Consider the following 17139-nt stretch of genomic DNA (forward strand, 5'->3'; position numbering starts at 1 on the left):
GGGGTGGTATTTGAGTTTGACTTTAGTTATTTAATAATGTCGTATACGAATAATCAGCCAGTTTCCCAAACCTGCTCAAAGATATGTCATAGTTGGCGGAACCAGTTCCCCCACTTCACTGGGCCTCTGCACGTGTTCTCGCTCACATCACCGCTTCTGTCTGTGATAAGATGCCTTTCTCTCTCTTTGGTCTGGCAGATGGATGGTTTCTAGTCTGCTTCCAAACCCCACCTCGGCTGAGTGTTGGGCAGCCCTTCTACATGATCATATGACTCTTGATATGGACGCAGTCCTGTCAGACTTTGTTCGGTCCACGGGGGCAGAACCTGGTCTGGCCAGAGACCTGCTGGAAGGTAAGCAGACCTCCTCACCACAGCACAATCCTCTTGAAAAGATGCCTGTTGCCTGATAGCTATGGCAATTGGACTCTATAAAATTAAAGGTGTGATGAAATAATTGCTATTCTTGACTTTAAGCATGGAGCAGACACTCAACCCTCTACAATAAAAGTGCAGAAGGCATTCACTAGGCTTTGCTTTCCATTAAAGCTTATTATAGTTATTGAGTCCAAATGTATCGATCATTATTTTTTAAAGGAAATCTTCACATTGATATTACAGCACACTCAAGAAAACACTTTTATTGAAGACCTTAGTTTTTTATATCTGTCTTAGATGAGACAAAAATACTTGCTGAAGTTTTTGGTGATAAAAACCACCTGGTAGCCAGTAAATTCAATGGGAATAATTCATAAGCAAGAAGGTAAAATTCATCCTTAAGGCTTTTCAAATCGTGACATTTGCTACATGAAAATGTATATAGTCCATGTGTAGAATCTTTTCAGATATTTATCCAACAATAATCATAATGAATTAAAAATTGATGTTTAGTTTCTATCTGTATAAGGATTTACTTTGTATTTTTGAAGTGTGTGTGCGTGTGTGTGTGTATGTGTGTGTGTTCGCTGAGATGAGAAGAACCAATTACAGCTTCTTAGGACAATCAAGTGCATGAGATGAGAATTTTTAAATAATTACTCTTTGCCTCAAATGTATAAACTGTTGTTTTTGGAATTAGTAATTACTAAGATGAGTAGTGTAAGCCACCATGAGTCCTAATTCATGTAGGGAAAACTGGAAACCATTGTATATTGCATATCCAATCCTACTGAAAATTAAGAACCACCTATTAGAGGATTCTGAGAAAATGGAGGTGAAAATAGTATAGTTTTTAAATTTTCCTACACCTCCCAGAATTTCAAACAAAACTGAGGTTGTAGAATAAAATATGTTATGGAATTTTTGTAATATATGTTAATCAAAGTGCAGATCTCACTTCCCATTAGTCATATTATATCTACCTGACAGTTCCCACTATTTTTTTTTTCTTAATGTAAGTGAACAGTTGTGTTGAGAAGTAGGTTTGGGATGAGGTTGGCAGCGAGAACTGGGTTCAAGTCGACACTCAGCAACTTACTGATTATGAGATGCATAGCAAATTATTTTACTTCTCTTCATTTCAGTTTTTCTATTGCGCCAAACCCCACTTCCAGGATGACTGTGGAAAATGGTAGTTGCAATGTTCATGCTTGACAGAGTAACTAGCATGTTTCAGATGCTCAAAAAATAGCAGCAGACCCAGTTTGCCTTGGTGGTCTTTGCAACTAACATTAACAGTGCTGCTAATAGCCACGTAGCTTTCATAGGAAGCAAGAGCTGTCATCTCTTTCCTTTATTTTTTAAGTTAAAAACAGAAAAAAAATGACCTTTCGTATACAGTTCTAAGAATTTTTACACATTCATACAATTGTGTTATTACTGCCACTATGGAAAACACAGAACTGTCTTATCACCCCCAAATGCTCCCTCCTGCTCTCTTGAATCATCATTCTCTCCTCCACATTGCCCACAATCAATGCCATTTCCTCCTACTTTTGTTTTGCCTCAAGAATGTCATATAAATGGAGTCATATAGAACCTAATCTTATTTTTTTTCCATTTTATTTCATTTTATTTTTATATTCCCCATGCTATTGCAACCCCTTATTTTGACTCCAGTCCCTCCTTTCCCGCCCCCCCATAGTGTGTCTCTGGTTCATAGTTGTTAGTTGATTTTGATTTTTTCCTTCTTATAGTTATTCTTTTTCCTGGTCCCTTATTTAGGTTTTTCTAGATTCCTGCTATGAGTGAGACCATCCGGTATTTTTCTTTTTCTTTCTGGCTTATTTCGCTGAGCATGATCCCTTCCAGCGCCATCCATATTGCTGCAAATTGCATGTGTTTATCTTTTTTGATTGCTGAGTAATATTCCATGGTGTATATGTACCACATCTTCTTGATCCAGTCATCTATTTTTGGGCATTTGGGTTGTTTCCAAAGCTTAGCTATTGTAAACAGTGCTGCTATAAACATAGGGGTGCAGGTGTTCTTTGGGATTGATGTTTCTGTGTCCTTTGGGTAAATACCTAGGCGTGGAATTGCTGGATCATATGGAAGCTCTATCTTTAGTAGGTTAAGGAATCTCCACACAGCTCTCTATAGTGGTTGGACCAGTTTTCACTCCCACCAGCAGTGCAGGAGAAGAACCTAAACTTTTTTTTTTTAAAGATTTATTTATTTGTTTATATAAGCACTGGGTACAGTCAGAAGCGCGGGAGGGTGAGAGAATTCACCAGAGCCAGAGCGGGGAGCAGAACAGGCAGAAGGACCGAAGTACACTGCTGAGGGGAGCAGCGGGTGGCAGGAGAGGTCTGCGCGCCATGTGGGACCCTCCTCCGACGGCCGGGGAGTGGCCAGGGCTCAACAGGAGCTGCAGAGGCTGCGGGTAGCTTCGCAACCCAGCGCTTAACCGCTGCGCCACTGGGGAGGCCCAAGAACCTAATCTTTTGAAACTGACTTTTCACTCCGTGTAATTGAGATTCCTCCAAGCTGTTGTGTTTCTCAATAGTTTGTTCCTTTTTGTTGTTGATTTTCTATTCTAGAGATATACCCCAGTCTGTTCATTCATTCACCTGTTTGACATTCCTGATGTTTCCAATAGTTGACAATTTTGACTAGAGATACTATAAATGTTAAAGAACAGGGATTTTGTGAACATCATTTTCATTTTTCCAGCTCATTTGCTAAGTGTATGTTTAACTTTATAAGAAACTACTAGAATGTTTTTGAGAGTTCTGTACCATTTTGCATTCTCACCATGATGCATGAGAATTCCAGATGCTGCTCATCCTTATCAGCACTTGGTATTTCTTCTTTTTTTATTTTCAGTCATTCCAGTAGTGTGTAATGGTATTGCATCATGGTTTTGGTATTTGGGAGCATTCCCCTTCTGCACTTTTTTTGAAGAGTTTTAAAAGGGTAGCTACTAGATTCTCTTTGAAGGGTCTTCACTTGTGAAGGCACCTGGCCATGGACTTTTGTTCTTCAGGAGACTTTTCATTACTCTTCCAATTTATTTACTTGTTATTGGTCTGTTCAGGTAGTCTGTCTCATCCTGGTTCAGTCTTAGAACATTGTATTATTCTAAACATTTGTCTGTTTCTTCTAGGTTTTTGAATTGTTTGTATATTCAAGAAACAATATGAATATAAAAAGTAATTGCTTATATAAAGAAAATGTAAGAGAAAATAGAAGAAAAGAGAGTGAGGGACGGGAATAAATGCTACAATTCTTTGAATAATACATTGTTTGAATCAGCTGAATTTAGGATCCTATAAATGTTTTGCATAATTATAAAACAAGATTGAATTTTTCAAGAAATCCCTAAAATTTATACAAAATGATACAAAACTGTTTATACAGCTGATGGTTTGTGCAGGGAGAGATATTACAAGTGATTTTAAAACATAATAATTTGACTGTTTATTGACATGTAAGCTAAGGACAACAAGAATTGTTAAGAAAAATCATAAACTGTTTTCAGAAATCCTATTATTGGCAGTAGTATAGATGCTGTTATCTGAGACTGTTGTATATGTATTTAGAATCAAGTAAGTAATTATGTAGTGTCATTGAGAAACAGAATTTGGAAAAGAGATAGAAATGTAACATTGTTAAGATAATACAAGAACTCATAGTCCTTAATTAGATTTGCACCGGCTTTATTGAGATATAATTGACAAATAACATTGTGTTTCAATAACATTTGTTTAAATAACATTTAAAGTGTAAAACATGTTCTTTTTATATACTTACATATTGCAAAATGATTACCATAGCAGCCAACACCATCACCAACCATATAATTACTCTTCTTTTGTAATGGGAACATTTGTCACCTACTCTCTTAGCAACTTTCAAATATTCAATCTGGTAATGTTAACTATAGTTTCAATGCTGTATATGAGATGCCCAGAATTTATTCATATTGTAATTGGAAGTTTGCCCCTTTGACCAACATCTCATTCCTCCAGCCTCCTAACTTCTGGTAACCACCATTCTACACACTATTTCTGAGATTTTGATTTTAAGTACCACATGTAAATATATACAACGTTTATCCTTTATCTGATTTATCCATGTTGTCAAGATCCATCCATGTTGTCACAAATGGCAGGATTTCCATATTTCTCATGGATGAATACTATTCCATTATATGGAATCTCCCTGGCTGCTCTCCTTTCTGAGTTGATGATTTTCTGTAGTGGGATGCTTTGATTTCCTCCTTGTTATCTTTTATGAATTTGCTTTAGATTTGCTTGGTGGTTACCAGGAGGCTTATAAAAATATGTTATATATATAATAGTCTACTTTATGCTGAAAACCTGGATCACATGCAAAATGTCTACCCTTTTACCCCCTGTATGTAGTTGAGCTCACAATTATGTCTTTTAATATTTTATAGTTATTAACAAATTACTAAATATACAATTATTTTTAATACTCTGTCATTTAACCTTTATAGAAAGTTAAGTTGTCAGCATATTCTACCATATTATGATATTAGAGAATTCCAAATTTGACTGTGTACTTTGTTGTTTATTCTCATCTTTGTTTTTACTAATCTGTGTCCTCTTACTTCTGCTTCAATAATCACTCCTTTCCACATTTCTTGTAAAGCAGATAATTAATAATAATGAATCCTTTTAGCATTTGTGTAGTCATTACTAAAGGACAGCTTTGCCAGGTAAAGTATTCTTGGTTGGCTCTTTTTTCTTCTTCTTTTAGCACTTTGAGATCTTCTCATTCTCTCCTGGCATCTGTGGTTTCTGCTAAATTTGCTAAATTTGATGTTTTTGGTATTGCTTTCTGTCCTTGATATTTGATAGTTGTATCATAAAATGTCTTCATGAGCTTCATGAACTTGAATATACAAATCTCTCCCCAGATTGGGGAAGTTCTCAGCCATTATTTCTTTATATAATTTTTCTGCTACCTTCTCCCTCTCTTCTCTTCTGGAACTCTAATGATTCACAGGTTGCTTCTTTTGATAGTTTCTCATAGGTCATGAAGGCTTTCTTTACTCTTTGTTATTCTTTTTCCTTTGTTTTTCTCTATCTAGATCATTTCAAAGTTCCTGTTTTCTATGCCAGAGTTTCTTTCTTCCACTTGAATCACTCTGCTGTTGATGCCATCTATTGCATTTTTTATTTTATTCATTGCATTCTTCAGTTCCACAACTCCTGTTTGATTCTTTATGTTTCCAATCTATTTCTCATTTGTATATTATTTCACATTTGTTTGTATATTATTTCTCATTTGTTTGTATATTATTTTCCTGATTTTGTTGATTTTTTTTGTATTTTCTTGTAACTCACTGATTTTACATAAAAGAGCTATTTTAAATTATTTATTAGCTAAATTGCAGGCTACCATGTATTTGGAATCAGCTACTAGAATATTGTGATCCTTTGGGGGTGTTGTATTTCCCTGATTTTGTGTGATCCTTGATGACTTGCATTATTCTTTTCACAACTGGACTCCAGTCACTTCCTCCAGTGTTTACCTTTGAGAAATACCTTCCACGAGTCCTGCTAGTAAGTCTGTGACTTCCTCAGATATTCTATGGATATGCCTGCTTCACACATTTTGCTTCCTCTAGTGGCAGATCTCTTAAGCTTGTATCCCTTCTCTATCCTGCTGCTCACCAAGCCAAGTGCTAACAGTTTCCTTTTTACTTTCCCACGGGTGAAACTTAAACTCAAATTTGTAGCCTCTCCTTAATCCTCAGATTCAGACTGGTTTTCTACACATTCTCACTAACCAGCTGCCAAAGCTCACTCTCGGTGCATAGGAGTTGAGGGTGTGGATGAAGTACATAGAGCACTGGAGATGTCCATGCATCAGTTCCAAGGATTTACAGCAAGGCATTCCTAGTAACTCATGGGCAGTCTTCTCAATGGAGTCCATGATGCAGTTAATGGAATCCTTGTCTCTTTAATGCACCCAATAGTCCTATCTGCCACTCTCCACTTCTCACCCCTACTCATGCAACTCATGACTCAGTACTCTTGATGAGACAAGAGACAGATGAGCCTCTTTGGAAGCTTCCCATATAGCTAGGGAAGTCAAGTGCTCACTCAGATGCTCTCACTTTCCCCCATAGGATAAATTATAAACTGAGAAGCTATGACTTGACCCTGAGGTGTGCTGCCTTGGGGAGAGGGTACTGTCAGTCTGTTCCTCTTAACCTCTAAAGTGTGGCCAACCTCATAATACTTTTTGCTTTAATGATGATAAAGAGAGACAAGAGGAGAGAAGGGAGGGTAGAGGAAAATGGAGAGGGGAGGAAAAGGGAGAGGGAGAAGAAGAGAGAAAAAACAAACCCAAGGTGGAAGCCACAATATTTCATAATGTAATCTTGGAAGTGATTTTCTGTCACTTCTGCCATATTGTGTAGATCACATCCAACCCTGGTAGAATGTGAAGGGATCTGAATAACACTGCAAATAATAGGAGGTGGGATCATGGGAAGATGATAGAAATGGTTGCTGGAAGTGGAGGGAAATTATAATTAGAGCCAATAGGAGTGTCTGGTAACCAAATTATTTCTGTGAAATTTTCTGAGGCCAGTGAGACCACACCTTGTGTCAGTTCTAGTACACCACTTCCTGGCCTGTGAGGAGGCTGGACCAAGGAGTTTGACTCCCTTATCTCTGTTTCTGAAGCTGTAAAATGGTGTGTGATTAAATGAAATCATTATGTCAAGATGGCACATAATAGGACAGTTATCAATTTTTCATACAAACTGCAATTTTATGCCTTTCATCAACCATCATTTGATCTCATTTTGCTATTGAGGACAAGATGTGCCAAAATCCATCTGGGAGGAACCCAATGGAATTTTGATAAAAATCTTTGGGAAAGACCAGCTTCAAATTTATTATCTTTTCATTTCCTGATATGTAGGAAGTTTTATTTCTTCTCTCACTATCTGTCAGCTGCTTAATCAGTCATAGCTACTCTTCTAATAGTTTTCTCCATGGTTTGTTGCAAAATGTTAATGCTTATGTCATTATCTTGCAGTTTTTAGCATACTTTCCTCATATTTGTGATTAAATGAATTTGGCAACAATAATCAGACCTATAAGAATAAATACCACTGCTTTTAACTTGGCTTTAAATTTGGACAAAAATGAACTATAATAGTCAGACAAATTAAGAAGCTATAAATTATTAAAACAGCATGCTTGTTTATGTATTTTAATATATATTTATATTTTATTGTGAATTAATAGCTTTTTAAAATCAAATACATTCTAAATAACTACCTTAAATGTGACATTGTGCAAAGTAAATCCAACAAGACATAAAAACTACTTGCAATTTCATGCAAAATATTTTCTTATTTGGTTGTTATATGCAAATAGAAATTATAAAAATTATAAATAAACAGCCTAATGAATTTTCATAAATTATACCACCTTACAGCCATCATTATTCTAATGAAAATTGTTTTCAGCAGCTCAGAAGTTCCTTTCCTTCCATCTTCTTATCACTACACCTTCTCTCTCCCCAAAGGTAACCATAGTCATGTCTTCTGAAATTTTAGATTGTTTTTTTCCTATTCTTGAACTTTGTATACATGTGTTAATTCAGATTGTATTATTGTGTGTCTACTGCCTTTGGCATTGAGAAAGAGAAAAGGGGGAGGGAGATCAATCTTTCCAAGATTATTGATTATTTAAGTCTTTGTTCAAAGAACCACCTTTTGTCTGTATTGGTTGGTTCTGTTGTTGGCTATCTATTTCATTAAATTCTGATCTTATCTTTGTAAATTTTAATATATTTGTTTATAGATCTGTCATCTTACTGTTTGTTTTTTCTTTCTTTTATCTCTTCTTTTATTAGATATCTTCCATTATCCATTGGCCAAATTTCCCATTTTTTGAACTACTTAATATGGATACTTAGTTCAAGGGTTGGCCAACTTTTTCTGCAAAAAAATAAAAAAACAAATACAAACTACATTAGACTTTATAAGCCACATATGTTCTTTGTCACATTTTGTAAAACCATTTAAAAATGCAAGAGCTATTCCTAGCTCATGCAAAAACAGAGGTGGACTGGAGTTACCTATGTGCCTATATTATTGATGGTTAGTTCAGCCTCTTTTGAAATATTTATATTGAAAACTATACATTTCTTCTTGATTTCCAAGTATTTCAGGATTTCCTAATTACCTTTTTGTTTTTGATTTATTAAAAGCTACATTCAAGACAAGGCAAAGGCAAGACCTGACAGATCCTACTGGTAAATAGCAACAAGTCACTTTGGGATTCACTTTATTACTTATATAGCCAGCAAAAGAAATTAAAGCCAGAGGTACCAGATCTTGGGTCTTCGTCTCACACCCTGAAAAATTACAAACTGGGATACCCCACTGCCTGGCAGCCAGCTTTAGGCCGCATTTAAATCTATGCTGATTTTTGTCAGCTTGGTCTATCAGTTACCAAAAGCACTTTGTTAAAATATCGAGCTATGATTGTAGCATTGTATGCTTCTCATTTATTTTCTGTCAGCTTGTACTTTAGATGAAGCAACCCTTGAACAACTCAGGTTTGAACAGCATGGCTCCACTTACATGTACATTTTTTTTCAATAAATATACAGCTGACCCTTGAACTCTGTACAGTCAAAAATATTGTAAATGTATTTTCTCTTCCTTATAATTTTCTTGATAGCATTTTCTTTTGCTTAGCTTACTTTATTGTAAGACTACAGTATATAACACAAATGACTTGCAAAGTATGTGTTAATCAACAGTTAATGTTATCCAGAGAACTTACATTATTAGTGGTTGAGTTTTGAGGAATGAATTTTCTACTAGTGTGTGTGTGAGAGGGTTGGGGGGCAGTTCATCAGTGCCCACAAATTCCCATGCTGTTCCAAGGTCAACTGTACTTTGAAATTAAGTATATTTAGTCTTGTTACATGTTTCTTTATAATCCCCATATCTTTATAAACACTCTTTCCTATCATTATTAAAGTTTCATTTTTCCCTAAGGTGTATTTGTCTAATGAATTTTCTAATTTAGCTTTCTTTAGGTTAGTGTTTGCATGATATACTTTTCTATTTTTACTTTCAAACCTTTCATACCTTGTATTTAAACTATAGTTCTAAGGAATATATAATTAGGATTTTTCAATGTGGTCTGGTAATCTGTCTTTAATGTGGAGTATTTCATTTACCTACATGGGATGTGATAACTGATGTATTTGGTTACAGGTCTTAACCTCTCACTATTTGTCCTATCTGTTCTTCATTCCCCTTTTTCATCTTTCTTGCCCTTTTTTTCATGAATCAAAAATTATAATTTCCCCTCTATTAGTTCCGTATCTATACATTCTTTCACTGTTCTTTCAATCGTTACAATAGAGATTACAACTTGAATCTTTTACCACACTTCAGATAGTTCCGAGTACTTAGAACTTATCTCCATTTTCCTCCATATGCTATATTGTGTCACAAATTGGTTCTATTTTAACCCCTAACAAACTATTATTTTATATATAGTGAGTACTCATATACACATATAGAAGTTTCTACTATTTATTCTTTTCTGCATCTCTGTGCTTCAATCTGGAATCATTTCTTTCTGCCTAAAGAGTATGTCCCTTAGCATAGTCCTCTGGTAATAAGTGTCCTCAGGTTTTATTTGTCTGGAAATGTTTTTATTTTGTATTTATTTTTGAAGGATAATGTTTACAAGATATAGGAATCTAGACTGGAATTTATTTTCTTTCAGCACTATGAAGATTTCATTCCATTTTCTCCTGGCCCTCATTATTTCCATTGAGAAGTCAACTGTCTATCTTCTTATTGCTCATTGGAAGGTAATATATCTTTTGCTATCTTCCTGTTTCTAAAATTGTATTCTTCATCTTAGGTTTTTAGCAATTTAATTATAATATTCCCATTTGTATTTTCCTTCTGTTTTTCCTCCATGAAGTTCATATCACTTCTGAATATGTGGCTTGCTATCTCTCATTATTTGTAGAAAATTCAGTCATTATCTTTTTTAGCATTGCTTTTTTCTCATCCTCTGTATTCTTTCTTTCTGAGACTCAATTAAACATATTTTGGATCTGATGCTTCTATCTGCATTATGCTTCTGTTCTTATCCTTATATCTTTAATCTTCCCCTCCCATGTCCATCTTTCTTTGTCTGTCTTCTTCAGACTCGAGTTTTTCTTCCAAGCTGTCTTCCAGTTTACTAATTTTCTTTTCATGGACACCAAGCCAGCTCTTAAACATACTCACTGAGTTCTTATGTTTAGCTATTCTATTTCAGTTCTAGAGTTTCCACTCAGCTTGTTTTTATATTTCTCAGATCTCTGCCAAAATTCTTTAACATATTTGTTATAGTGGCTTTCAAGTATGTGTTTGATAACTCCATTGTCTAGCTGTCAGCTAGTTTTCTCTGATTTTTCTCTGCCTGTGATCTGTTTTTCTCTAATCTTTTTATCCTATCTTGCTTTCTTACTATCCTGATCATTTTAATTGAGTGTTCAACATTGTATGTTAAGCTTTTGATACAATCTTATGCTCTGATTATTTTACCATTTTTCAGAGAAGGTTAAATTGGCTTATTACAGGCAGCTGGGCATTAGCAACCTGGTACCACTTTAAGCCAATAGTGAATTTAAGTGATTTGAAGCTAGACTTAGATCCATGCTATGACTGGTCTATTTTTTGTTCACTCTGTAATGTGCATTCCTTTTAGTGTGTACTCCTTTAGGTTCCCAATGGAAATCCTAGGGTCTTGACTATGGCTTGTTCTTCTTTATGGGCCCTGAATTCCAATATAATCTGGAAAATTCAGAAGATTTGTTTAAAGCTCCACTCAGCTTCTCATCCTCCCAGTCACTGGCAAACCTCCTCACCGTGCCCTCCCACCATACCCACCATGGGGAATGTGGCTCCTGATGTTAGACTCATCTCTCTTATTTCAACCCCCTCTTGATCTTAGCCTTAAAATTACTGACTGCATTTATACTCCTTGACATCATCAGATGGCTTTCTTTCTTATATTTTGCCATGTTTCCTAGTTATTCCAGTGTGACTGTTGTTCTGGAACAACCTAGTCCTCTGTTGCTAGAAGCAAAACTCCCAAATTTGGCTTAAATTTATTAAATTTACCATGCTATCACTGATCAACACTTCAATAATAGAATAAGTGTATATTAAGTTTGTGTGTGGCATTTTTATTAAAGAATCCCAAACTGATTAATGTTGACATTTTATAGCGATTCTTGAAATAAAATACTATTACTTAACCTACATGTGGAAAAGAGTAATTGGAAATATTACCCATTTAATCTCCAGATGATATCTATATTTGCCAATTGAACGAAGGATTGTTGACTTCTGAAATTTGAGTTGTATGTTAAAACAACTAATGTGACATATGCTTACATCAGTCTTGTTGTTTTATAGTGTTCCAATTTGCATGGATGAATTTTGCACAGGATGTATAATTCTGTTACTGTCTGACTGCATACATTTTTGCAGTTAAGGGAATTTTCTAAACCATCAACGCAGATTATCTACCATGGTTTACATTGTACAAGACATATTAGAAAATTCAGTTAATTGGTGTTAGTTATTACATCCTTACCTATTTATTTTAAAACAATTCATATCCCATCAATACTAAGGCGTGATTTCCCATGTTGAAAGGAAATTAATAGTTTTCCAGCTCTCAACCTTAACGCTGTGTGTATTTATAATGCATGTCTTTAACAACCTGCCCAGAGCTGCACCACTTTTTCTCTACCTCCCTGAGGCTAAAGTAAACTTGCAGGGCTTTGCAAGTGAAGATTGTAAAAAGAGTAAAGCAAAGTTTCACAGCAGCCTTGTAGATCTCATAAGAGATATTTATGTGAAATATAGGTTATTCTGCATTTCATTATATCAAATATAACCAGCAAAGAGCATCTAGGACTGGGCTTTTGGACATGTGTACATCACTAGACTCCAAGCAGTGATTTCAGCTAAAAGGAATCTAGATGTTCACTGCTCTTGAGGTAAATATGTTTTGTTCTTAATAATGTTCTCCTACAATAGAGACTGGGTTAGCAGAGTAGCCAAAAAGACCTATTGATGTTGATACTGCTGTGGTGGTGACATGAGCCCAGCAGAGATAGCAGCTCAGTACTGGGAATGTGAACCTGTCCTTCCTTGCTTACTGACCACTTACAGCTGGGCACATTGTCCCTGGAAGGTGGAAAAAGGAGGTGGACAAAGGCCTGAGCAAACGTCTGGTGACTCTTCCTTGTAGTCCTGTGGCCATGTCATGGGATTGTAGCTCCTGGAGTTCTTTACAGAATCGACAGTATGTTTGGCCTGGGGTATAGATTAAGCCATCTCAGAAAATAAGTCTGAAAAATAATTGATTGTTCTCTACTTTAATCAATTTGTTCCATGATTGCAGGTTTGAGCTTCCAGCCCAGATCAGAGATATAGTGGGAGAATGTTGAGGGGGTGAGGGGGAGTATCAAGGCACCCCCTAGTGGCCATCCCTTATAGGATACCCTGTTAACAGCCAGCAGTCTCCACATTGTAAATGGAAGTGGACATTTGGAACTGCCCCCGGTGCTGCCCAGTCAAGATAAAGGCTGCCAGGGAGAATCAGTCATCTGCTCAACCTAGGGAGTCTGGGACAGTGTTTCAGAAGAGAACAGCTTGGGTTTCAGATGCAAGCAGCCCCGTGAGCAGGACTCATGACCAATATCCCCAGTGCAACCCTGTGTGTCCAGCATACCCCCCACATCCACAATTCAGGGTTTGTCCTTGATATCTGTGGCTACCACAGAAAGAACTAAAGTAAAAGCTGCCTTGGGAGGTGAGGGTACAACACTCACCAATACAGGCTCACCACCCAAACCTACCATACACAACCACCACACAGCATCTTCACCCATACTTCCCATTCTCTGCACACCCTCACACACCCATTCCACACAACACATGCCACATGCACACATCAAGATGCACACCCACCACATAATACAAGCCAGTCAGTAATCTTATAATGCAGTTGCATCTGCATATGCATTATATGTGCATACATTTTACATGCTTGCAAATATCTCACATACATGCACACTTTACACATGTGCACATGTCCCCAATGCACACGTACACTGTGCACCCAGACACCCCAGGTGAATATCATGTACAGTATGCACACACAGTATACAAAATGCCTGTAACACACCACTCACATATACCACACATGCTGTGCTATACACCACATATACCAGACAAGCTGTATATAACACACTTATAAGACACTCACACCCACACTGCACCTCCCCATAACTCAGCACACATACCATACCCACCCATATGCAAGAAAAACTGCACGTGTTCTACAGCCACCCAGCCCACATGTAACTCTCACAAATACCCAGCACACACATATACCACCCAGGGTGGTCCACGCCTCTGCCCCAGCCAGCACCTCAGAGTCTGCCCCTCCCTCTTCTCAGGCCATTGCCTGGGGCATTTATAAATAAGAGGAAGGGGCTGCCTCTAGGTCAAAAGAGGAACAGAATTGGTTTTAAATGGTTCAGTTGGAACTGAAAAATTTTTTCAGAATGCATACATAATTGCTTATCTGCAATTTGGTGTTTATGGAAGGTAAGAATTAAATTGATCTCTTTTAACACTACTGCAGATCATTTGGGAAATATACAAAACATAAAATGTAAAATCTGAATTTAACATGTTCATAAATATAGTCCAAGCCAGCTCCATTCTTGGGACAGTGGAAAGATAATTGTCTTCCTTCTCCATTTCCCAGGCTTGCCAGCTTGGCAGGCAATGGGAAGCCATGGTTGGAGCATGAGCTCTGGCATTTTAGACACCCTGGACTCAGGGTGGGCTTAGAGTGTTGTTTTATTTCTCTGAGCTATTTGGTTTTCTTCAGTACTAAAAGACATGTCACCACCATCACCCTAGTGAGGGTCATCCCCATCCTATCCTCTACAGCAGGGTTGTCATGGAGATGAAAGGAAATGCCATGTGTACAATACCTGGTTTATAGTAGATTTTCCAACAATGAATGAATGAAAAAGTGGATGAGAGAGTGAGTTCTACACCCCACTTAATATGCACATCCCTCCCCCAAAAAGCAAACTAAAACCAAGCACAGAAGCAAAGGAGCAGACAAGACTCAGTTGCTCCTACCACGGAGCCACACTGCTCCAGGTAGGAGCCCTGTCCTCAGCCTGCAGCCTTCCTGCGCTGCCCAGCTCTTCTGTTTCTTGCATACGGGAGTTCTGGCTGGGCCATGGCTCACTGGGTGTGGCCGTCCAGGTAGGTCTCACTTATCAGTCTCGGCTGGTCTATAGCCCAGAGCACAAAGAGGAGGCTTGAAGCTTAGACCTTCATCAAGAACTTCCACATGTCACTTGTCACCTGTCTTTGCACCTGACCCAAGCTCAGGTGTCTTCCCCGTGACCCCTGAGTGGGAGCCACAGGGTGTCCTCTGACGCAAAGTGTTTCTGATCACATGCATGGACCAATCACCGATTCCGTGTATCTGAGGTAAAGCAGTTCCTTGGCCAACCATGTCCCAGACCAACCCAGCCCAGGCTTCCTTGTAAGTCATGTGAACTGCCCAGACCACCCAGCCACTGGGAAGCATCCTGCTCTTCCGAAGGCCTTGCTTCTTTGACTCAACTCACAGGCAGTCCGTTTGGAACTCCTGCTGGCTCCCCTACAGGAAGCTCCAGACTCTCCACTGGGACCCACAGTCCAAGCTCCGAGATCTGCCGTCTGCCTGTTTTCTGCTTTCCTCTGCAGACAGCAGTCAGAGTAAAATTTAAAACGTAAGTCATGTTCATAGAAATTTTAGCATCAGCTTTCCAGCGTCTCAAAAAAAGACTGCTGGGGTCGGCTGGGCCTTCACTGGCTCTGTGGGGGCCTGGAGGGAACAGAGTTGCAGAGAGAGCAAAGCCAGGGGACGTAGGCCTGGTTTCAGGCTGCAGTCACCAGCCAGCATGGCGAGGGTGTGAGGGGGGACAAACAGGTTCTCAGGAGTTGGTCCAGAAATAGATCCACGCCAATTGCCATTTGATGTTGTTTCCTACCAAAGGAGGGAAAAGAAAGCCTTCTTGACAAAAGGTGCTAGAAAACACTGTTAAACGAAAGAAAATAGAGGGCCTCCCCTGTTGGCGCAGGCGGTTGAGCACCACACTGTGACATTTCTGCAGTCTCTGCAGCGCGGGTTCCATCCCGGCCATCCGGCGAGGGTCCCACATAGCTCGGCAGATGTCTTCTGCCGCGCCCACTGCTCCCTTCAGCAGTGTATTTCATCAGTTTTCCTGTTCTGCTCCCCACTTTGTCTCTGGTGAATCCTCTAGTGCACCCTCCATACACCTGGCCTGTACCCCAGATCTTGTGTAAATGAATAAATAAATCTTTAAAAAAAAAAAAAGAAAGAAAGAAAATACACCCCAGACCCTGCCTCACACCATGCACATGAATTATTTCAGGGTAAGTTATATTGTAGAAGTAAACATGAAAGCAAAAACTCTGAAGCTTCTAGAAGAAGGCATGGGAGAAGAAAACTATCATGACCCTGGCATTAGCAAGCATATTTTAGAAAAACCAAAATAGAAGGACTAACTATGAAAGAGAGAACAAATGATAAATTGAATTTCACCAAATCAAAAATTTCTCTTACCAAGACACTGTTAAAATAAATTGGTAAGCCTTCAACTGGGAATTAATTTTCATAAAATACATACCTGATAAAGTACCTGTATCTATAGAAGTAATGACTACAAATTAATTATAATTTATAAATATGTATGATTTATAAATATATGTAAATAATATATAAATAACTGAAAATTAGTTATACAAATAAAAATAACACAATAAAAAAGCGAACCAAAGACCATAAAAGAAGATACATGAGTGATCTGTAAGCACATGGAAAGACTTTCAAATCAGTCATCAAGGAAATAAAAAGGAAAAGCACAATGAGCTAGCACTACACACCCACCAGCCTGGCTAAAATTAAGAATAACAAAACCAAGTGGTAGAAGGATGTGGAATAAACAAACTCTGGTACATGGCTGGTAGGAAAGCAAAAAAATAATAAAACCACTTTGGAAAAGTTTGATAGTCTCTTATAAAATTAAGAAAACAATTGCCCCTTAATCCTGCAGTTCTACTCCTGGGCATTTGTCACAGACTGAAAACCCCACAGCTTGTTTTTGAATGCTCACCACACCTGACCATTTTTAGAGAGATTTTTTTCCTGGGTTATCAGGGTGGGCCCATGTTATTCTCAAAAAAGGGCCCCGGAGAATAGAAGAGGAAGATAGAAGAGTCAGATCCACAAGCAAGATGAGATCAGAGTTGCCAGGTATGAGGAAGAAGGGCCAGGAGCCAAGGGGCACGGTGGCTGGTGGTGGCCTCTCACTGACAGCCCCACGGAACGCCAGGCTACGGCCACCGCCAAATGATCCTGGCAGCGCATTTTCCCCTAGAGCATCCAGGAAGGAATGCCAGCCCTGACTTCAGCCTCACAAGAGCAGAGAAACTAGCCCAGCCCTCCACCTGCTGACCAGGTGGTCAGACACAGAGGCTTGACGTGTGTGGTGGTTTGTGAGATAGCAGCAGGCGCTGCTGCAGGGGGAGGGACTGGAAGGAGACCTGACTCTTCTCGACATGCAGGAC

At 38.2% G+C, this 17139-nt stretch overlaps 1 protein-coding gene across 2 annotated transcripts in view; it reads left to right on the forward strand.

The window, feature by feature from the left end:
- Positions 1-202: 202 nt before the first annotated feature.
- Positions 203-17139, forward strand: part of OTUD7A (OTU deubiquitinase 7A) — a gene marked incomplete at both ends in the record, with an annotated part of 77602 nt that continues 60665 nt past the window's right edge. For both annotated transcript variants that reach the window (XM_084253051.1, XM_084253052.1), the window contains one exon: positions 203-353. In XM_084253051.1, coding sequence (XP_084109177.1) covers positions 203-353 — 151 coding nt within the window. The remainder of the gene's footprint in view (positions 354-17139) is intronic.

Source organism: Talpa europaea (genome assembly GCF_964194135.1).
Source record: "Talpa europaea genome assembly, chromosome: 14".
Lineage (NCBI taxonomy): Eukaryota > Metazoa > Chordata > Mammalia > Eulipotyphla > Talpidae > Talpa > Talpa europaea.